The 21,877-nt window shown below is 37.5% G+C and overlaps 3 protein-coding genes across 8 annotated transcripts in view; all 3 read right to left on the reverse strand.

Moving 5' to 3' along the window:
• Positions 1-857, reverse strand: part of kdm4b (lysine (K)-specific demethylase 4B) — a 50,365-nt gene extending 49,508 nt beyond the window's left edge. The window contains exon 1 of one of the 3 annotated variants that reach the window (XM_044130605.1): positions 725-857. The gene's annotated coding sequence lies outside the window, so the exon portion shown is untranslated. Of the gene's footprint in view, positions 1-198; positions 235-724 lie in introns of those variants that run through there. The other 2 variants (XM_044130607.1, XM_044130606.1) reach the window with 2 other exon arrangements.
• A 442-nt stretch (positions 858-1,299) lies between these two features.
• Positions 1,300-11,291, reverse strand: uhrf1 (ubiquitin-like with PHD and ring finger domains 1). The gene is made up of 17 exons (XM_044130608.1): positions 11,135-11,291; positions 8,502-8,664; positions 8,124-8,414; positions 7,727-7,875; positions 7,095-7,310; positions 6,744-6,859; positions 6,391-6,577; positions 5,855-5,978; positions 5,605-5,712; positions 5,289-5,393; positions 4,749-4,855; positions 4,504-4,666; positions 4,257-4,394; positions 4,039-4,138; positions 3,686-3,834; positions 3,197-3,295; positions 1,300-2,811 (listed from the first exon to the last, which is right to left on the reverse strand). Exons 2-17 carry the CDS (start codon positions 8,652-8,654, stop codon positions 2,665-2,667), a joined length of 2,352 nt encoding a protein of 783 aa, XP_043986543.1. The 5' UTR covers positions 8,655-8,664; positions 11,135-11,291; the 3' UTR covers positions 1,300-2,664.
• Positions 11,292-12,201: 910 nt separating this feature from the next.
• On the reverse strand, positions 12,202-21,241 carry kcnn1b (potassium intermediate/small conductance calcium-activated channel, subfamily N, member 1b). 4 transcript variants are annotated; one of them, XM_044130610.1, is made up of 10 exons: positions 21,117-21,241; positions 18,780-19,839; positions 18,173-18,610; positions 17,851-17,946; positions 16,952-17,370; positions 14,756-14,897; positions 14,536-14,646; positions 14,177-14,304; positions 13,960-14,029; positions 12,202-13,485 (listed from the first exon to the last, which is right to left on the reverse strand). In XM_044130610.1, the coding sequence occupies exons 2-10, from the start codon at positions 19,830-19,832 to the stop codon at positions 13,201-13,203; spliced, it is 2,742 nt and encodes a 913-aa protein (XP_043986545.1). In that variant the 5' UTR covers positions 19,833-19,839; positions 21,117-21,241; the 3' UTR covers positions 12,202-13,200. The 4 variants fall into 4 exon arrangements, with proteins under 4 accessions (XP_043986545.1, XP_043986544.1, XP_043986546.1 ...); XM_044130609.1 differs by having other exon boundaries at positions 14,756-14,900; XM_044130611.1 differs by having other exon boundaries at positions 13,206-13,454; positions 14,756-14,900.
• Between the last annotated feature and the right edge of the window lie 636 nt (positions 21,242-21,877).

The following is a 21,877-nucleotide window of genomic DNA, read 5'->3' on the forward strand; positions in this document are numbered from 1 at the left end:
AAAAACATGCTATCCACCAACTAGCCAAAAACATCTACAAATTGCTTTTGAAAATGACTTATCACAGATTAAACGACCGTATTCTAAATTATTTAAATTAAGTCATGCTTAATAACTAACAAAGAAAGATTTACTGTATAAGAGCCTAGAAGAACTCCTGCCGTCCAAAACCACAACATGAAGGGGCCTAGATGGTACCTTTAACTCCATTTGGGCCCGAAACTTCCATGTTGTATCCAGTTTACTTCCTTGAAATGGTCCTAAATGCAAACACTAGTTAAATCCATTTATTGTTCTTGTGCTCGTTAGATATTATCGGCTTCATGCAAATAAAAAAAGTCTCATGTGGCATTAACAAAATGATTTATTGTTCCAATGCCGTTACTGCTGCTAGCCTTGCTCAGCTGACACCATTAGCATTCTATTCAAAATGAAAGTGGCTAAAATATTGCCACACTATGCAACTACAATGAACAAAACTAAGGCTACCTTTCAGTCTCTTTAGCAGGAAAACATTTATAAAAAACACACACGCACACGCACACAACTGCAAATATAGTAAGTACAGCTGTAATAAAATTAGCTAGCTTCTAGCTAACAGCTACCATTTCTACAATTAGGGGAAAAAAAACAAACAAAACGTCGCGACGACAACCCACAGCACAGTCAAACTACAAAGTCTGGGTACTTTATATTTTAGTAAAATATGCTTCGGAAACATTACCTCCTGCAGACGATTATCGTCCTCTCTCTGTTTGGCTAAAACAAATTGATTTCGTTTGGTTTATCGACTTTCTTTTAGCTTTAGCAAGCAGCTGTGGCTGAGCTTGTTTGTGGGTTTAGGCCCTCAGAATAGTGGCTTGTGATTGGTTGAGTGACGTTGAGGACAGGGACGCTTACAAAATTACTGTAATCTCATTGGTTGATCGCATGAGTGACAGGGTAAACAGCGACTCAAATCATACGCCTAGTAACATTCATCATCAGAGGGTTGTAACCTACCAACCAGACGCCACGCACGTACTCTCATACACGGGTTAGCTGCGCTCTGCAGACATGGCAAAACACACAAATACATAGTCCTGAAACGCATAAAAACGTTTTCTTAATTCTTTATTGAACTTAAAAGCTTTTACAAAACCGCGAATGATTCGCCTATATTTTTGGGCAAGCCAAGTAGAAATTTAAGGCTAGAAATTTTTTAAACTAACAATTACTTCGTAGATTAAATGTAATAGACATGTTCAGTCATTATTAAATCAGAGAAGTACTAATAAAAATATCTATATTCAGTTTAAATCTTTTTAAAGTTTTTATTATTGAACAATGACAATTTCTGCACCAAACATGTGCAGCGAATGCTAAAACTACGCATGAATCTAAAACGGACTAAAAAATTTTTTTTACAATTTCAGAAAAAATTTACATTTCCCAGCATTTGCAGATATTTTGGCACAAGAAATGCTTGCATTCAGGGCAATTTGGACATTGCTAGAGAGTTTGACCAAACAGAAAAACATAACGGACAAAAGCGGTTGTTACAAGCAGCATTAAAGAGCTTATATCAATTATTAGATGTACTTAACTTTAAAATACAAGCATTTCTTGTTTTTACAATGGAATCAAATTTTATAGATGACCACTGGGAAGACACAAAAATGAACCTTCAAATTACAGGACAAGGCAAATACGTATACATTTTAAACTTTAGAAAAAATACAAATCATGTCTTTAGGCTCAAGTAGGTTTGAGTGTTAAGGACAGTCCAGAGAGCTAAATTGATGGGATATCTACTTCACACTCTTTAAGCTTAACCATATCTTTGGACTATTTAAAGTGAACCATGAAACTGGTAACCTAAAAAAAGAAGAAAAATCTGTCAAAAGAAAAAAAAAATATATATATATATATATTCAAGCTGTTTTTTCCTTAAATTGTTATCAATTTCCAAATGTGAACCTACAGTAATAAAAAAAAAAATCCTGTTTTGACCATTTTTGGGTGAACAGTACATGTTGACGATGACACAGCTTACAGATAAGACACTCCTCATACCGACGTGCTTCAAGAAATGTGATTTTTGTTTACATTTTATGGAGCCGTTACAAATCTAACTTCATTAATTTATCACATCAATGCATTGTATATGAAATGATTAGGGCTGGACTTAAGAAATAAAATCATTAAATGTCTGACTTTTTCATAAGAGTTCAATAAACATAACCGATCACAACCAATTTAACACGAAAACCCATACACATCAAACACCTACTGATAGCCTTAGAGGTTAGGATCTTTAGATAATTTTGGGAAGCAGATTACCTCTTTTGACCAAATATTTCTTCAATGAGTGCAAAACAAAGGAATTTGGGGGAAATGATAGGTTAAATTTAAATAAGGAATATTAGCAGTAGCTAAGCAAAATGTGGAGGATTAATTGCCATTAAAGGGTAACGGTACAACCAGTTCTAAATGAATTCTCAATGAATATTAGACAAACATAACAGCTCGACAGTAAAATTGGTTGTATTTTAGCCCACAACTGTAGCTTTATATTCATAGAAAATATATTAAGAGAAGCGGACTCTTTATTGCCTCAACTGGAAATTCCCCCGTACAGGTTTCATTGCGCTTCTTTGAGGGCTAAGTAGACTGGAGTAATGATCATCGCCCATTGCTGTAGCCTGGGAAAAGCTGATTTAGAATGTCCTGCAGATCTTTGTTGACAGACATGGAGTAGTTCTTTCCCAGGTCGTGTCTGCAGGCAGGGCAGGTGTAAACTTCTGCCCTGAAAGACCGCTGGAGGCATTCCTACAGATAAAAACATTAATACTGATTTGTTAGCAAGCATTTTATACAGATTATCTTTTGCCAGTGTTAACAATGCTAATCCCAAAAAAGCCATTTATATGCAAGATGAAAAGGCATGCACAGATTACAAAACAAATCAATAAAATAATTAAATTAAAAGTATGCTAACTGATCACACTTTCAGTGTCTAAAAACAAAAGCATCAGAGAGTAAAGGCTCCTTGCCCTTCTAATCAAGCAACTCTGAAAACAATTGGTTCTGGATTTTACTCAAGAACATCATAGTAAAGAGAGCTGAATACACATACACACTTTTTAGTGACTACAAATGAGACAGAACCATCAATCAAATATTAAGTTAATATTGAAGATTTCTGGGTCCTGACCTTGCAAACATTGTGTTGGCACTCTGTGGTTATAGGCTGAAAGACCACTTCTTGGCAGCAAATACAAAGGAAAACCTCTTCAACCTTGGTCAGAAATTTCTGCAGGAAAAAACAAAACAAAAAAAAACAAAAAACAAGAAGATGTCAGAAAATGACAAAAGAAAATCTTTTCAGTAAAGTGTTCACAGTCGTGTTGAACCAAAAGTCTCTTCCGACATGAAAATTGGGTTTAAAATAGTTACTGGGCTCAGTGAGACCACCTGATGAAGACTGATTTCCTCTGACCCAGCAAACATCTGAGGCTGAGACAGAGCTGCTAATATGACTACAGCTAATACTGGTGTTAAACAAGCACCAGTTCAGCACTAGAACCAGTTTACTTAACAGAAACATATCAGGTCCCCCATTTCACTGAGGGAAATGCATTATGTAGATGTGTATGTGAATGTGCAGAAATATAACTATGGATACTCTAAAGTCCCATATTACCGGTCCAAGAGACAGCGACTCCATAGCTTCATCCCACAACTTCTTGTTTGGCAGGTCATTCTTAATGAGGGACTTCTGCTCTTGTGAAAGCTTGTAGACTTCCACTTTGATCTTCTTGAGAGACTTGGCAGGCGAAGTCTTAGGGGATTCTGGAGAAAACAAGTCAGATTTATTTCCACCCATTTATTTGTCCAAGTATTTTATATTTTTGAAATAATCCATCAGCTCTTCTCAGAGAATTTGATCATCTCTTTCAAAACAGGGATTTCCTATCTGCACATTGCAGAAGTGAAAAACAAAGAAACAAAAACAAAAGGTGCAAAACCGACCAGCTAAAGCCACAGAGAACTTACCGCTCTCCAGAGATTTTCTCTTCCTCTTCGCCTTATTGGGTGTCTCTTCCTCCTCCACTTCATTTTTGTTCTCCTTCTCCTTTTGATAACCGGCAGGATACTGGAACAGCAGCCATCACAGTCAGTTTACAGAACATATAATCAAGCAAATGAGAATCAAAAGGTGTATCACTATAATGTTCATTTTCTGATCCAAAGCATACTGCTAAGCCCCTCACCTGCATGACCAGGCCACGTTTCTTTATGCGCTCTTTCCCCTCTCTGGTCCATGGCGCCGGCTCATCGTCATCGCGCTTCAGGAGGTAGCGCCAGACCAGGAAGCCAGACTTGCCTTTGTCTGGCCAGTACTTCACCACCTGTGCAGAGTAGAAAAGGCAAAGAAAACCATAAACTGATACTCAGGGTGAAAGTTTGGTCCTACAAACTATCACTTTCTCCTCACCCCCATCAATCTTATCCTCTTACCTTGTAAATCCCGTCATACCGGTTTCCTTCCTCAGGGCAGAATTTGCTGTGCTTGCGTCCTTTGCAGCTGCGCACAACCCTGACCGGTTTGCCTTGCTTCCAGTTCTTTGACTCAGCTCCATTTTTCTCATTCACAGGGACATTGCAATTGAGAGCCAATGCCCTAATGAGCCATAAAAAAAATCATAAATTTAAGGTACCAGACACTGTGTTTTGAATTGTACATTCTCTTCTGAATACTCTACCGGTTCATGTGGGTCAGAGTCTGGTCACATGACTGCTCAGCTGTCCTCTTGTTCCCAGACAGATCTCGGCCCCCTGAGCCAGTATAGGTAAACTCATTGCCATCATCCTTTATCAAAAGATAACACAAACATTAAAGTCAAACGGCATCAGAATGGAGACTAAAATCATTTAGAAATATTCTCTTCACATAAATAGCTTATTTTTAGATCAAAAACTCTCCAACTATACAATTATGTGTTTTACAGCTTATTTATTTCAATTATGAAACTTACACTTACAGAAGGAATTATTTAAATAAAAGCCAGTTTAAGATATTTTGTGTCATTTGTATTTGTATGAAAAAACAAAAATCCCCTAAAATTGGAAATCAAATTTGGTATTAAAAAAATGACTAGGGAGGCAGGGTTGACTTTCTAAGATTTTCTTTCTTCTAACTACTCATTTTAATTGAAAACTTTTTTTTCATAGCAACATCTGACATGTTCATTTTAAACAGTAAACAAAGCAAATTAGTAATACATTTTTAGAAAACAGCATACCACATCGTCTTCATAGCCTCCTGCCAAAACAAGAGAGTAGGCTCCATCGTTGCTCCTGCCGTGGATCCCAGCAACATGAGGCCTGTGGACACCGGCTTCACTGACCTGGGGATGAATGAAGAATTACTGAAAGTCTATACAGATAAGTCATTTAAACCCACTTAGTTTACGTGACATCTTGCAGTCTGTGTTAAAAACCTTAGCATTAGTCATGTGTACTACATTAATACATGTAATAGTCAACCTTTAAATAGTTTATTAAATTGTACTCTTAAACTAGCCAAGTTGATTTCAGTTACAGCAGAGATGGACAAACCTGCACTCTGAACTTCCACAGGGAACCCACAGGAACGCCTGGAATTGGACCATGGTGGTTGGATGGGACGATGGTGCACTGCTTGGTTCGACCCACACAGGCCATTCCCTGAAGAGGTTACCACAGTAAGCTACTAGAGACAATAACTCTGCATTTATGTTTTTTTGCTTGTACTCATAATTAGTCTAATATTCAATAAATTAAAGTGAACTCAGACAATGCTGCAATGAACAGATCTGCTCTGTGTCACCTTTCCCCAGTCTCTCTGGCTGGATGAGCTTGCAGAAGCCATCCTCGCCTTCTTCTTGCTTTCCTTCAGCTTTTCTCCAGCCAGAACAACTTCACTGGTGTCGTTACGGCAACCGGGGCAATACCTGAGATGGCAGGCAAAACGTGTTAAGGTTAAAATCAATTCTACATCCAAGCACTTCAGTAAAAAAAGGATCACCAAAAATTCTTGAACAGATCAAACCTAAGCTACATTATTCTACATTCAGAGATTTTTATTCTGAACCTGAATTGTGCTTCCCCATGCACAGCAAAGCATTGATATCAGATTTTTACAATTAAAAAAAAACTTTAAAGATCATTAACTGCATTTAAATCAATACAAAAAAACAACAACAAAATATGCAATTTAGATCTTGAATGAACATTTAAAAACAAGGCAGACATTGAAACTTAAAGAAAAAGAGAAACTAATGGGCAACAGACAAAAATGCCAATAACTCTAGAAAGTACTGTGCTGGATATAATGAATACACTCATAATTCAGGTTCTACTGACCAATCTTCGTCTTCAGGGATGGAGGTGAGTGGAGGATTCAGACAGTACGTGTGATAGGCCATGTCACACTCGTCACACAGAAGCTGCTTGTCTGGATCCTGCTTGATGCCACAGATGTGGCAGTTGCACCAACGGCAGTTTTTCTTCAGATCATCCTTGCAATGCTTACATTCAGGTCCATTTGATCCTAAAGGAGAAATTATAGTTATCCAGTAATCATTTATACAAGAATAATATCAACATGGTTGGTCAGCAGAAGACCCTCGCAGTTGATTTGAGGAGTAAATCAGAACGAATCAGATGCCAAACTTTTAAGGTTAAAATCATCCAAGATTCTCGATCTTCTAACTCACTTTTTAACGGGCTATCGGTTCCAGCTGGCAAGTCACTTGAAGAACCGGGCTCCTCAATCTTATAGATTTCAGTTATGAACATGATCCGGCAGTCATTAAGAGAGTCGCCTGCTTCCCTGCAAACATAAAAGCAAATTGGTAAAAATGTGGAGCTCAACACTGAGACCAGTATTGAGCAATCCACAGAGACCACAGCAGGAAATCCGCCTCTACATACCAACCGTTGTGCCATCACTAACCACACTAACGGAGACACTGCTACTGTATTCACCTGTTACCACAGATAGCTGCAATAATTCCCCAGATAAAGCCAGGCAAAACTAATTCTGGAAAAATAACTTGCATCCGTACCCAAGGATGATCTTGGCGTAGATTTCACGGATCGTGCGAGTCTCCCGCTTCCTCTGGATCTCAGCATCGTACCAGTAGCCACGATCCTTGGGGTCATCTGGATTATAATTGACCATAACAACCATTCCTGGCTCCAGCTGATGCCACTGGTAGACGGTGCGGGCCCGTGGGCGAACATCTTTGGCCAGTAGCTGAATCACACCATTTTCTGGATAACTAGAACAGTTTGTGTGAAAGTGTAGTGTAAGTTACATGCCCCTCTGAGGTGTTTCAAATAGCGCTGCACTGTGGTCCATTTAATGGTGACGAGAACCAACAGGCACAAACAGTTACACTGCACTGATGGAAGCTCCCTTCAAAATCCACACTGCCAGCTGATACACAGGCACAGATTTGTAACCAAGCATGGTTCTAAATCTGTCAGACATTTTTCAAGCAGAAAATCTAGCAGGGACACAAAGGAACTGAAAGGAAATATTGTATAATGCTGTTTTTGTTCTTAACCTCAAGACCATACACATCCAAAAACTAAAAAACAAGCCAAAATTGCAGACAAAAAATGTAAATGCATTTAACTGGACATAACTGGTAAAACTCCAAATAGCAAAAAAAGAAAAAAAAAAAAGTCTTACTCTTCATATTTAACGTGGTACAGGATCTCTTCTTCTTCCCCATCACCGGACTCTACTTTGGGCGTCTTTGTTGTTTTTGTGACATTCACAATCTGGGCCTCAAACCATGCTCCCATGTTCAGGTCTCTTGCATCAACCAGCTCATTAATCTTCGGACAAAAACAGAAGATGGTAACTGACCACGTCCATTAAGCTTAAAACTGGATTTTGGAGACTGAAGAATTACCAACTAATCTTTCTGAATTGTGTAAAAATGCATAATTAAAGTCTAGTTTACAACTAAAAAATGTTTTTGAAGTTAAATGGCTACATTTATGAGTTCTTGTCAGCCAATTTCTCTGCAACATAACATAGACATAAAACAGATTTAATTCAGTCTATGGTCTTTGTAAATTACCTTGTAAAAGCCAAACCCAGGATATACGAGCTCCACTGTGTTTGTCTGAGCAGAGGTCCCAGCAGTTTGACCCTCGACCTCGTCGTGGGTTGAGTTCTTGTCGGACTCGCTCTGGGTGGAGCCGCAGCCAGAATCCGAGTCGGAGAGCTCGGCTTCTTTGTCTTTGTTTTTGTTTTTGTTTTTGCTTTTGCTTTTGACGACGTCAGCAGCAGGGGCCTTCTGCCTAACAAGCAGCTGCACTATGTCGTTGAGGCCAACGTTGTAGTCAAATATGGTGTGGCCATCTTCCATCTGAGATCCAATACCAGTAAAGAATTATACTTTAGTTAGACCAGACCAAAAAAAACGATAAGAACTATTTTACCCACACCATCTCACCTGTTTGCCACGATAGAAAAGTCTCTGCCTCTCTGGCTCCACCTTGAACAGCTCCATAATTTTGAGACGCAGCTCATCCACTTTTGTGAGTTTGGACAGGTTATCCACCCGATGGGTCTCCTTCCCATCCATGGTGCGAACTTGAATCCACATTGCAGCTGCCCTATGAAAACAACCAATTTGCACAAACATGGCTGAAAGTCTTTTTTGTCAACACAGGGATATGCTAACTCCAATGATATTTAGCTTTGCAGAACAATCTCACTTTAACTTTGTGTGAAAAATGTTTCCAAGTAGCAGCTCAGTGAAAGAACATCTACTCCTTTCAACCAACACATTGCTGTATTTTTGTAAATCAGCCATTATAGTGAACACATTACAGTAAGATTACCATAAGTAATAACATAATACATTTTATTAGGGGAACATATTCTAAAGAAATGAAAACAAAAAGGATCTGTAAGTAATATGGATTCATTTATAATTTTTTCTTCTGTAAGGCAAATAAATGCCATGGTCAAAACTAGTGTTTCCTCCATTATCTTGAAAAATTCAACTATTGAAACAGCCTTTTGTTTTAACTACTTTCTCCTGGGAGGTTTCCAGCCTTTTCAAAATACTGCAGCAGGACTTCTGACAGCATCGCCTGATCTTAGTCTTTTTCACATCTTTGTGCTGTCTCCCACCTCAAAAGATATTTGAGTTCTTAAAAAACACAAAAATGGTAAGCATTTTCTCACCGATGTGACCCAAATGGTATGCACTTGCTGTAGAGGTCAGGTGAGTGAACAGAGGAGCAGATCAGTGCACAGATGTTTCGCTGCACCTGCATCCTAAACTTTCTATAAGCTTGCCACTTTATATATATACTATATAAATAATATATAAAAACTAAAAAATTCCCTTTCACCCACCACAGGTGGTCTTCTCTCTTCCTCTGAGCTCAGGTCCTCTACTAGAAGCCTGGTGAATGCATGTGTGTGTATATATATATATATATATATATATATATATATATACACACACACACACATAAACCTAAATTCAATAACTGATTGCAACTTAGATACCTACCCGTCCCGCTCATTGGAAACAAAGCATAACTTTATGACATCAATGTTGGACAATGTCTCCCACCCAAGCATGTACTGCTGCTGAACTGGAGAGCATCTCCAGTGACAGATTGCTGCATCTTAGGTACTATGAGAAGCCAACAATGAGTTTCTCCTCCCAGCAGCTGTTAAGACTTTATAACCATCACTGCTCTCAATAAACACAAGAACACTAGACAACTCTGCTGTTATTTGGGGTTTTCTCATTTCAAATTTTAACCTCTTGTTAATAGTCTATCATTTTTATCCACAGCTTGGGTCTTTGCCACTTTAAAGTACCATACTCTGCTGCTGCTGCATATTTCTTTTCATACAAGTATGCTATTTTTAATAAGTTGTAGTGCTGTTGTCTTATTTTGTAAATTTGTCCTTACTGTACAATCTCTTATTCTTATGTTTTTTTTCACCTTGTGTGAATCAGCACTTTCAAATTTTACTTTGACTTGCCTCTGTTTCACAGGAGTTACCCGACTGTGGGACATTAAAGAATATTTCTCTTCTAGCTCCGTTTTATCATTGCTATCAACGTTATTGTTTTATTAGACTTCATTGTCTGCAATAACCAACTCCTGCTCTGATATGCTGATCAGAAATATGACTGCTTCCTGCTCACAGTACAGTATGGTGCCGCTGTAAGCAGTGGGCTGTCATCAGAACTATCAGAAAGGGAGGGAATAGGCTGATTTAAATACAGTGCGGGAAACTGGGCTCCAGGCCACTCCCATTTTCTTTTAAAAGCACATCCGGACGCGAGGGAGCGCTAGCAAACAATGTGCCTTCGGTTTCTGACTGTAAAACACGGTGAAATGTTACATTATTTAGGTTCTACACTGGCATATTACCCGAATATAACGCACTTGGACCCCAGTGACTGACAAGGGGAAAGCTCTATGGCTGCTCGGCTTCACTGAGACGCTCAATGCGGCCCCTAAATTACTGTTCGAAAGCGAACAAAACATGATCATAACAATAAAAAAAATAAGGAACTGAAAAATAAAATAGCTGCTCCAACTTAGAATTCACCATTTACCTTAGTTTATTTTACCATTTTCTTTTTGACAGAGTAAACAAAACCACCAAATTATTCACTTTAAGCAAGACAAACAGTAAAATGGGCAGTCTTATGTTAGCATACGTGAAAATAGATGAAAAGCAACAAAGTATTAAGCTAGCAAATTTAACCGTTGGTAGTAAGAGTTACAGTTTCAGCACAAATAAACAATATAACTTCTTCCCAACCTATTTTAAGGCGTACAACAAACCACGTTACAGATAAGACTTTTTTTCAGCCATTTTAGCAACCACATTACATATGAAAAAAGAACAATGAAAAAAGATTGATAACAGAATTTGACAAAGCCTGAACAAGATGTGCGGCCTTTTAGTGGTTCCGCATAGGCAGCAAAAGAAACAACACAGGACTTAGCTAACCTCTGTGTACTAGCAACTCAATAGAGATGCAAATGTATAAGAAATAAACAAAATGTCGAAAGTTAACAGAAGTAGCAAAACAAGATTTACCTGTTTGATCGTCCAAAATAAAAATCAGGAAATTGTCGGCTAAGCAATAAATGTGCACGTTTTTCTCCCCCAAGTAACTTCTATCAAAGGGTTTATGCGACCAACTCTACCCTTGTTGGAGATTGATCAATGAGTTATTCTTCAACTCTTTGTTTGCCCGCCTGCTCTAGGAGTTTCCCATGCTGATTGGCTGCTTCTTTCACACTGTTCAGATTTGATTGGTTAATAGAGCTGTCAATCTGGAGAGTGACTGGAGCTTAGTGTCAGCGCGCGAAACGACATTCTCGTGGGTGCAGTTCTTCTTTGGGAGTTTATCGCGAGACAAAGTCCTCCGCAAACTAAACATATGGTGGTCCTGGTAAACAACGTTGATAGTAGATGTATGTTTTATCCAAAGTATTGTATGTCTGCATTATGTGGTTTTAAAGAAATCCCAGCCATCATTTTTTATTTGCTTGCAGAAAAACATAAGACTTAATCAATTATGTGTAATTATAATTATATTAAAAACAAACAAACGAAAAACAAATAGGATTAGCTCCGAACTATTACGTTGGTCTTTGTGTCTTGTTTGCTGTGCTGAAACCTGACAAGTGATAGATAGCGCCTCATCAATATGGGGGTGATGAGGCAGCACAGATAAAAGGTAAGGAAATGAAAAGAAATGCTCGTGATCTAATGTGTTGAATCACATGCAGTGAGTAATTGTACCTTTCATCACATATAGCCATTTCGTGCATGTACATGCCACTTGTTATTGTATACTCGTTCGAAATTGTTTAATTAAAAAAAAAAAATATGATAGCCACATTCTGACATCATATTTGTATAAATTTACAAAATTATTAATAAAACAGGCCTGAAATGAGATGTTATCCAAAGATGGAATACACCATATGTAGGAGAGTTTAGATGTCAGAGCAACAGCAGACATCTGACAATTAAATGAGAGAAAAAAAAAAAGTCTGACATTATCATTGCTTGCAATATAATGACTCAACACCATCCAGCATGTAAATACTCTTTATTGAAAACAAAATAATAGAAGGTTAGAATAGTAAGTCCATTTTAAAACTCTGGCTATTTAAAGCATCCACCAGTCTCTTTTGTAATACTGCTCTTCTTTAAGATGAAAATTGTTATAAACTTCAACCATAAATATGCAATATATGAATTTAATCCATGATTGATTCTGTTTTTTTCCATATACTCTCAAATACAACATTTGCATTTATTTGCACTTTCAGTTATATTTTGCAAAACTAAAATTCCCTATAATTAGGAAAGCATTTTTACAATATCTTGTTTTATCCCTGCACAAACTGATAAGTAAAGCAAAATGAGAGAAAAATAAACAATGAAAAGTATGGATAAATATACTCCTTGCATTCAGCCTATTTATTTTGCAACATTCCCCCAAACTGCACTAAAATTAAACAGCTACATTTTAGGAAAAGCCATTTATAGATGAAACAAAACAAGAAATTAATAAACACTTTGGTAAGAATGATGGACGTGAGTAGTGTAAATATATGAGGGGACCCTCATATAAATACCCTGATATTCACAAAGGCATTGGATTTAAGTTGGAACAACAGAGCAGTTCTGGGGGAGCAGTGTGGTTTCTTGTGCACTTCTTGTGTGTGTTAAAATAAATATGCTTACATTAATACTTACAGAAAATATCTACCTTTCTAAAATGAACAAAGAACCACATTGGACTCTTCACATCTTGAACTTTTACTACACAAAAAAATCTTTATTTACTTCTTGAGTTTAAATATATGTAATGCCGACCTCTAAATGTTAATGTTTTTCAAGATTGCATTAAATACCTGCAGTGCCTCGTTTCAACTGCTGAAGGATTTCAGTTACTGAATAATAGCAAAAGACTTACAAAGTTAGCTTTCCTGAGGTAATCTCTCTAAAATGCTACATTACAGAACAATGTTTTTTTTTAATCAATTTATTTGCAGGCCTATTATTCCACCCCGAAAGGGAAATAGTCATGGTTTTTTGGTGCAGTTCCAACCAATATGAAAAATTAGGAAACTCAGAAAGGCCTCTCAGCTGTACGGCGTCTCTGGTGTGCTTGATCCAGGACAAAGTTGATTGGGATGTGCTGAACAGCACTCCGAGCTCAGTGAGGACGACAGGAAGTGAACTCGGCAGGCTAAATCATCCAGGAAATCTTTTTGTAGTTTTGCTATTGCTTGAGATAGAACAACTGGCAGCGATTGCACTCTGATAAGAATGGAGTCCAGTTTCTCTTCCAGAGCCACAATCCTCCTGTCCAACTCCCCAGTTCGATGCTGCAGGTCTAATACCAAATCATACATCATGTTCTGAGTCTGAAACACAGCAAAGAGATTGTACAGCAATCTGGAACTATTTGGATATTTTTCTTGTGTCTTTTTCAGCATAGATGCAGTCAGTCGCAAATGCTTTTCAGTAAACTATCTATGCAGATAAGGAAAACAAGTTTTGGTTTACATTCTGCTCTATTTTATATGTAAATTATGCTGGATTTCATAAAAATAATTTAGTGGGAGGTAAAACTTAAGAATTCTTCAAAAACTATGTGTCTTCTAATATTAGGTGTATTTGTTATTTGGTCATTGAGCATTATGTTTTTAGACCCTCAGTGGATCTCCACTGAAGTTAAAAATAAAATGCAATATGTCAATTGTGTCCAACATTTTAGCATTATATTTCATAATGTAAGCTAAGCAAATAAGTAAATAAGTATTTCACTCATCAAAAACAGCAGTTTGATTATAGTTTTCTGGTGTATTCCTCCATAATTCAGAAGAGATTACACAAACCTTTGCGAGATCAGCAACAGTATTTGCCTGGTCAGTTAGTTTCCTTTGCTCCATTTTGAGTCTTCTCAGTCTGAATTTAAAAAAACAACATTCATTTGTTGTAAATGGATTTAAGATTATGTACAGTTTATCTTGACAGAATTTATAAATAAAAAGTGCCTAATTATACTTCAAGAGGGAGACAAACAAACAAATTCAAACAAATAGTGATACATACTGGTGGATGGCCTGCAGAAATTTCCGCTGATGCTGCCGCACACGGGCGTGGTCAATCTTTTTGACCAGTTTTGTATTTTTGTAAATCAGCCAAGTCTCTCTTAAAACATTTGCTGCTGTATTTTTTATCTGAAAATGGGAATCACAAGAACAAGAAAGCACTGCAGCAGTTTTAAAATGGCATAGGTTTTCTTTTTGTGACATACATTTATTTTCTTTTGATACTTTGTAGGTGTGAACTAGTTTGATAAATATCTTCATTTCAAAATGATGGCTGAAATCTAAAGCCAAAAACTGACAATATTCATAACGGAAAAAATATTTTCTTCAAGAATAAAGCAGTATTGGGTGCAAACAGACCTTTTTGTAAAGTTGAGTGTCCATCATAAAATTATGGACATGTTTTTCAGCTCTTGTGAGCTCTGACTTCCTTGCAACAACAGCCACCACCAAAGCTGTACAACCTGCTCCCTGTGGAGAGGAAGAGCTGCGTTTGGCATCACAACAGAATCATTCAGTTGTAACCAAAGATTAATTTAGATATTAATTTCAGTATCCATAAACATTTATTCATTCTCACCATAATTCCTGTCAAGAGGCAAACTCCTTTCCCACAGTAGGTGTGAGGGACCATGTCTCCATATCCAATGGACAGGAAAGTGATGGAGATCAGCCACATTGCTCCCAGGAAGGTGCTTGTTACTTCTTCTGCATCATGATACCTACTGAGACAGAACAGCAGGGGCTGTAGTAGCATTTACTATTACAGCTACTTGTTTGACCATATACCTGGGTGTCATATATATTGGAATAGTTATTATTTTCAGGGTGGAAGCATTATTCAACAAGAAGTTCTATTGTTTTTAGAAAAAAATGAATCTTTGAGTTTCAGAAAGCTTATGAGTTGATTTAAAGTAGCCAGTTTGATGCCACAGACCCAGACTAAGCATGGCTCACAAACGTGTTGGGATAATGGAAACCCTGTAAATTCTAGACAGGTACCATAGAATTGCACAAAAATCTGTGAGGGACGGTGGAGTCCCTGCTCGAAATTCCATGAAAGAGGTGTACGGTGCCTCGTGCCAGAAGCCCTTTGAAAGGCTGTTTACATCGTTTTAAACTGTATGATTGTGAGTGTGAGTGGGAAAAAAAATAGCAATAGGTATTTTGTTCCATATAACACAGTAGAAGTGTAACAGGTAAACCTTTTATGGATGCAAACTCGACTAAAAACCAACCTGTTTAGGATTGTATTTGAAACGTAATCAATTACAAATTTACTGATGGATCTTGACTCATTGTCATGTTTTGATTATTGATTCTATGTTGCATTGTGTTTCTGTGTTTGATTTGATGTACACTGTAAAAAATGAACTTAGGGGGTTATCAGATTAACAAAAGAATATCATGTACTTTTAACCACATAATTTCATGTTTGAAACAAAAACGTGATACAATCATGTTGGATAAACAAGAAATTCAACAACTTCACGTTTATGAAATTTAATCATGTTGATATAACATGATTCATTATAGTCAGACTGATATAGTGCTGGAGACGAGTGAGATCACGGGATATCATGCGAGTTCAAGCGAAACAATCGTTGTTGTCTCAACTTGAATAACGTATTCAAGTTGAGATAACGTGATTCAATTTACTCAGATTCATTTCCCTCTGAAGAGAGTCTAGCGAGATCAGGGGATCACGAGAAATTATGAGACATAACTGTTTTTTGCCTGGGAACACTTCAGAGTGGTTTTAGCTACACATTAAACTATAGATATTTGTTTTTCTCTGTAGGGCACTATTGGTAAGAACTGCACTGTTACAGTCCTTACATTTCTTTCAATATTTAAGAACTGTAAAAAAAGTGTTTTTTCTAAAAAAAAACCACTTTTTTAAGAAAAGTCTTTGAATTAACGTAATTAAATCATGGAAAGCATTTCCAGACGATTAAATAGCTTTCTTTCAGCATGAAGCATGTTTGTTGAGCTGACTTAATTTTCATGAGTTGGATCAACTTAATAAGTAGTGTGAAGATATCACTGTAACATAAGTTGGTTGATTACTGTCAAGTTTTAATCATCTGACCCAAACTATAACCACCATAGGCAAGAAATTGGTTAGGATGTTCAGGGAGAAACTAGCCACCGGCAAGGCTCAAGAGGAAATATCTGTATCCCTTTTTTACAGAGAACCTGGTTTTGCATCTCAAATTGAAAACTATGGACAAACCTTCAGTAGAAAATTTCTATACTCAGGTGAGCCATTGAGGCTGAGCTATTTGGGCATAAATATAAGAAGTATGTTGTGGGAAAGCCAATATGAGGCTTTGGAACCTACAAACACTCCGATGGTAGCATCATGCTGTGGAATAGTTCAGTTGTTGCACAAAATGAATTAAATAATTAAGATGGGGAACAAAATCTTCAACTTCAAGTCAAATATATTGATGAAACTTCAGCATAGCTGGTTGTTTTCTACTTCAAAGTATAAAGGAGTCTGTTGTTAATATTTGAAACCATAAGAGCAAAGCTTGAAAGCCAGGTCTGTGCCAAAAAACCAAATAATTTAAATTATGTTATCCCTCATTAGAAAGGTAGTCAAAAAAAACAGTCCTAAGTATGCCAAAGCTTTTGGTCGTGGCAGACGTTGCAAACTATTAGTAAACGTGTTTGTATAATGTTGGCCCTGAAAATACATCAATAAGAATTTAAGAAAACTTTACACAAAATCTCTGTTAGACTATAAATTATAACAACTCTAAGATGATACCTTTCACATACACGCACTGTCCACGCTGCAATGATCCAACAGGAGACACTAAAGACCAGCAGGACAGTCCCGGGGCAGATGGTCATCAGAGTCTTCATCACAAAACGAGTATCAAAATTAATCTTATTGAGGGCCCCAATGCTGCGTGAGGAGGCATCTGTGAACAGCTTGCTGTGCAGCAGCATGACACGTCCGATCAGGTACAGACGCAGGAACATCGGGACAGAAAGAATGATGTCTGCATCGGCATCTGCTGCAGATGCTGTGTAATTGAAGGCCAGGTGGGCAGTCCAGGTGAACACATACTGGCCTGGGATTGGATGGATGGCACAGATGAGGAGCTCCAACACAATGAAGAGGATCCTCTCAAAGGTCATTGCTATCCTCCAGTCATCTGCCCCATTGTCAACCATGAACAACTATTACAAATGAACAAAATTAATGAAAAATACAATTTCCTCAATTGTAAGATTAATTAAAAACATATTAAAACATTGAAATATAGGCATATGGAATTGTTATATTTTTTGTTTGTTTCTTTTGAAGCAGATTGTATTAACCCAATGTTCAAAGTGACACTGGAGAGATTAATAATCTCTGAATTCCAAAAATTCAGAGATTATTGATTTTAAATTAAAAATAAATTTGAAGCACAAGTGTTTTGTAATCACAGTCTATTTTCAACTATATCATAGAGTCTTTACGTGTTTAAAGAAGATTATTCAAACATTATGCCTGTAATTTTGCATAAAGTAAGGATAAAATGTGTGAATAAAGGGAACATAAATCATGCTTGAATATTTTTATTTATTTTTCCTTAATTAAATACCTGTTTCTCATTTTAAAGTTATAGGCTTTTAATCTTTTCTTAAAGCAACACTAAAAATCATCTATCATACCTGTATTTCCCTTGCGTGGTATATCAGAATGAGTCCAAGAAGAATTGCAGTGGAAATGCTGATCAAGCCTTTCAGCACATAAGAATAGATGGATTCCTGTTCACAATGGAGAGAGATTATTAGCATATCTGAGTGCCTCAGTGGCTTTGTTTTCATGAGGCTGAAACCTTAGTAGGTAACTGTATTTCTTATTCCACATAAAAGCCTTAAACAAGGCCAACCTTGCTTATGGTATGCAATAGCACATATTTCACATTGAACACGTCTTTTTAAAAGAGTGACCCAATCATGTCTCAGTATTTTCTCAGTAGTTATAGGTTACCTTAGTGTAAAAAGTTCTTGAAAGCTCTGTCTCGATGACCATGGCGATGATACCAAACATCCCACAGACCAACGCATTGTCGCTCAACTGTTTGCGCTTCCCAAATAGAGCTCTCCTCTGACCCAGCCGGTAGCTGATGTCCTTAGTCTTCTTCTGTGGTTTGTTTCCCTCTGTTGTGATCAGGTTCTCACTATTGGCCTTACTGGAGGCGTCTCCGATGACTTTGGAGAAGGCGTCCTCAAGAATAGCACTGTGAAGCAGCTGAAGTTGCTGCTGGTCTGAAGGAAAATCTGCAAAACTAGAGCTTAAAGTGCCCAGGCTGCTGAGTGGTCGCACTGCATCCCCGTTTTGAACTCTACCACTTTCTAAGGTATCAGGAAGTGGAGGGCAGGGTTTCAGGAGTGACTCTTTAGATCCAATGAGATGCTGAGAGGATTCCTATAAAAGAAGGCGTCATTGTTCACCAAACAGTGTATTGCCAATTGTCGCAATCAAAGACAGCATGCATAAAACTCCAAAATCATGTGAAAAGATCATAACTTTTTTTCATTGAAACCTTCTGGAAACCCTAAATTAACAGAAAGGACACTGAAAAAAGATAACACACCTGACTTTTTTGCTCTCTTGTTCTCTCCACCAAATCTTGGTTTTCAAGCAAACTACACTGGCTGGTGGAGAAAGAGGTGAAACTTTTCTGACTGGCTGGTGTAGCTGATCTTTTTCTCCATGGCGTTCTGGTTAGGCGATTGTAAGGAAGATGGCGACACTTCAGTGCAAAGGATGACTCTCCAGATGGCTTCCATGTTTGATCATCAGTTGAGGAGCTGTGAGAGTCTTTCCTTTGATACTGCTGCACCAAAAGTGGTTCTTTGCCAAAAAGGTCTCTCCAGTTGACATCTAAACTGAGTGCAGAGAGGTTCTTATTTCTTATAGCACACTGACTTGAGTTTAAAGGAATGTTGAACAACTTAGAATGAGTTGCTTGGCTGAAGTTTCTGACTTTTGGATGATTGCAATGCTGATCTTTATCACCATCTTGGCCAGAGCACTGAGGCACGATGATGTTCCTTGGGTGGTTTGTAGGAGGTTTGCGAAGATCTTTGTGATTTGTTTGTTGTACTGAAACTTGGCAAGTGGTGGACGGGTATGTGTTTTCAAGGAAAGGCATGGTATGAGGTGATGAAACACTTCTCTTAGTTCTGCCTCTTGGGACACTTTCTTTATTTGATTGTGGCTGTAAGCTTAGGATGTCAGAATGTTGGAGAGCATCAGGACAGGGGCAGCCACATCTGTCCGTATGGTTTGGATTTTCCACAATGTCTTCCACTCTTCCTGCTGAGGGTGGATCCTCCCCACAAAGCAGCTGCCAGTCTTGGTCACTCAGCTGTGATAGTAAAAGGTTCTGTGTTTTTGAAGGCGACCTCTGAGCCGAGCCTCTTGGAGGATTGATTCCATTCGATTTCTCATGGAGGGAAGATGAAGCACAGCAGCGACTCTTCTGAGGAGATGAAGATGCTTTGTCTGGACTTCCAGAGAATGGATTGTGCTTCTCCTCAGGACCTCCTGTAGCACAATGTTTATGTTCTCCATCTTGGAAGACTTCACCTGTTGAGTCAAGACGTCTTGTTGCATTGGTGGGTTTAACCAGGATCAACCTCATGTTATCTCTGCAAGGCGGAAAAGACATGATGTCCATTTGAGTAAAAAACACATTCACTTCTAATGAAATTTAAAAAATTGCAATAGGTATAGTAATCTCTAGATTATAAGAATGCCATAGATGTTTCCAAACTTTTCAACCATCTAATCCACTAAGTATTATTGAAAAACATTCAGCACTGATTATTGGAGTTGAGATCAGTAATCAGTCTCTATGCCCTGAGCCATAAATATGCAGAAAACCAATAAAAAAGATTACATAGCTTTTTAGTCTAAACACCATAAACATAAGGTTGAAAATGTGTCTGTAAAAGCGCAGCTAATTATATCTAAATGTTGTTGAAAAGTTGCTAAATAAAATGATTGTAGACTATATTTGGACAGGTTGTAGGGAATAAGGAAGTCATATTTTGTATTTTCAATATAAAAACAAAGACCTGTTTTAGCCATAAAAAAGATGTTCAGAAATATCTGGTACTTGAAGATATTTATTATTATCAAATAATAAAGGGAAGCTTAAAAAGTTCTAGAAGTTTAAAGGAATAATTTTAAGTATTAGCAGAGTAAAAGTATTTTTGTGTGAGGAAGTTGTAAAGACTTTTTGCCAATGACAGATGTGCACAATGATCTTTATGCATGCAGAGGCCAAAAGTATTTTCAAAGAAAGTATTATGTTTCAAGAGGCATTTGTTATAATCTTTCAATAGATTAATGAGACCCCTTTGCGTTTTTGAATTAGTTTAAAGGCTTGTATTCATGGTTGTTAAAGTAATCATTTATTTAATTACAGGTTGTCTTTACATGAGGTTATGAATATGAAACAAACTGTCAAAATCAGATGTCCCCCCCGTGCCCTGTTTTCTTTATTTACCAAACTTAGCAACCATAAAGACTAAGATAAGCTTCACTGGTTTAATTTCCATGCAACACATTTCTAATTTATTAGAAAATAAGATAGTGTAAATTATTACACTATCTTACATATCATGACATGTTACTCTAAGTATCACATTATGATCTGTAGATGTTCACTAATGAACAGATTATTACTCTGAACACATAAGATGTAAAATAACTAAATCAAAAATAATTCTAAAGTTAGTTATTTTTCTCTGAATTATGCCAAAACAGTGCAATAATGGCATTTTCCTTAAAATGCAATGTTGAATCTTGAATTCATTCCTTAGTTAAAGGCAACAGTGAAAAGATTCATTTGTTTCTCTTAACATTTTTCTCTGTAAATAAAAATTGTTTAGAATCCTCTACAGCTACAGGTGATTCTTACCTCGTTCCTGCTTTTCTTTCGATTCTATCCAAACTTGAAGAAGCAGCCTGCAAACAAATATTCGCCCCATTAACAGTAGTGATGCGTTAAGAAGAAGAGCAGCCTGAGTGGGTGTTGGATAGCCGCTTGCCTGCTCACAGTGTGGACACTTGATGAAGGCGCTTTAAAGATGCTTTCCTTTGAAAGAAATAATTAGAATTCAAAATGAATGAAGAAATAAGCAGCAGCTGCCTGATGAAGGGTTGCCATGCAAATGGAGGGGAGCGAGAAGGTGCAGGTAGGGGACAGTCAGGAAAAAATTAAAAATCTGTAACATCAGACCACAGCGTTAGGGCGGGACATCACACAGAAATAAATTGGAAGGAGACAGGTAGGCTGGGAGGGAAAACAAGGCCAATTGCTAGCATTCATAGCCAAGTGGTAAATAAAAGGTCATTTGAAGTTGTTATTGAAGCTTGTGGTTCAAAGGCCTTTTGCAACGTCTCTTATCTCTTCCGCCACAAGAGCCTGCCGCACAAAAGTGCCCATTTTTAAACATGGCTCTGAATGAATCATGCCATGCAGCACAAGGCCTCATCACCTGTGCCTTAGAAGAAGATCTAACAAATGCAATTTCAGGTCCAATATAGCAATCAGTGTTTAATGAAGCATGTTTGAAATCACCAGTAAGAAAGAAGAAAACACACTGACTCAGGTGGAGGTTATTCAACCAAATCTTTGTTTGTGTTTTTTATGTGAGGCAGAAGCAACATGTTTTATTT

The sequence above is a fragment of the Gambusia affinis genome, linkage group LG10, assembly GCF_019740435.1.
Source record: "Gambusia affinis linkage group LG10, SWU_Gaff_1.0, whole genome shotgun sequence".
Classification (NCBI taxonomy): domain Eukaryota; kingdom Metazoa; phylum Chordata; class Actinopteri; order Cyprinodontiformes; family Poeciliidae; genus Gambusia; species Gambusia affinis.

Coding starts and splice junctions, on each gene's coding strand:
- uhrf1 (XM_044130608.1), bottom strand. CDS start 8,654: ATGTGGATTCAAGTTCGCACCATGGATGGGAAGGAGACCCATCGGGTG. Junction 7,311..7,726: donor TACCACGTTAAATATGAAGA/GTAAGACTTTTT, acceptor AAACTGTTCTAG/TTATCCAGAAAATGGTGTGA. Junction 3,835..4,038: donor GAGAAAATCTCTGGAGAGCG/GTAAGTTCTCTG, acceptor TGTTTTCTCCAG/AATCCCCTAAGACTTCGCCT.
- kcnn1b (XM_044130609.1), bottom strand. CDS start 19,832: ATGAGGTTGATCCTGGTTAAACCCACCAATGCAACAAGACGTCTTGAC. Junction 17,371..17,850: donor ACCACGCAAGGGAAATACAG/GTATGATAGATG, acceptor CATTTGTAATAG/TTGTTCATGGTTGACAATGG. Junction 14,030..14,176: donor TTTCTGCAGGCCATCCACCA/GTATGTATCACT, acceptor TTTTAAATTCAG/ACTGAGAAGACTCAAAATGG.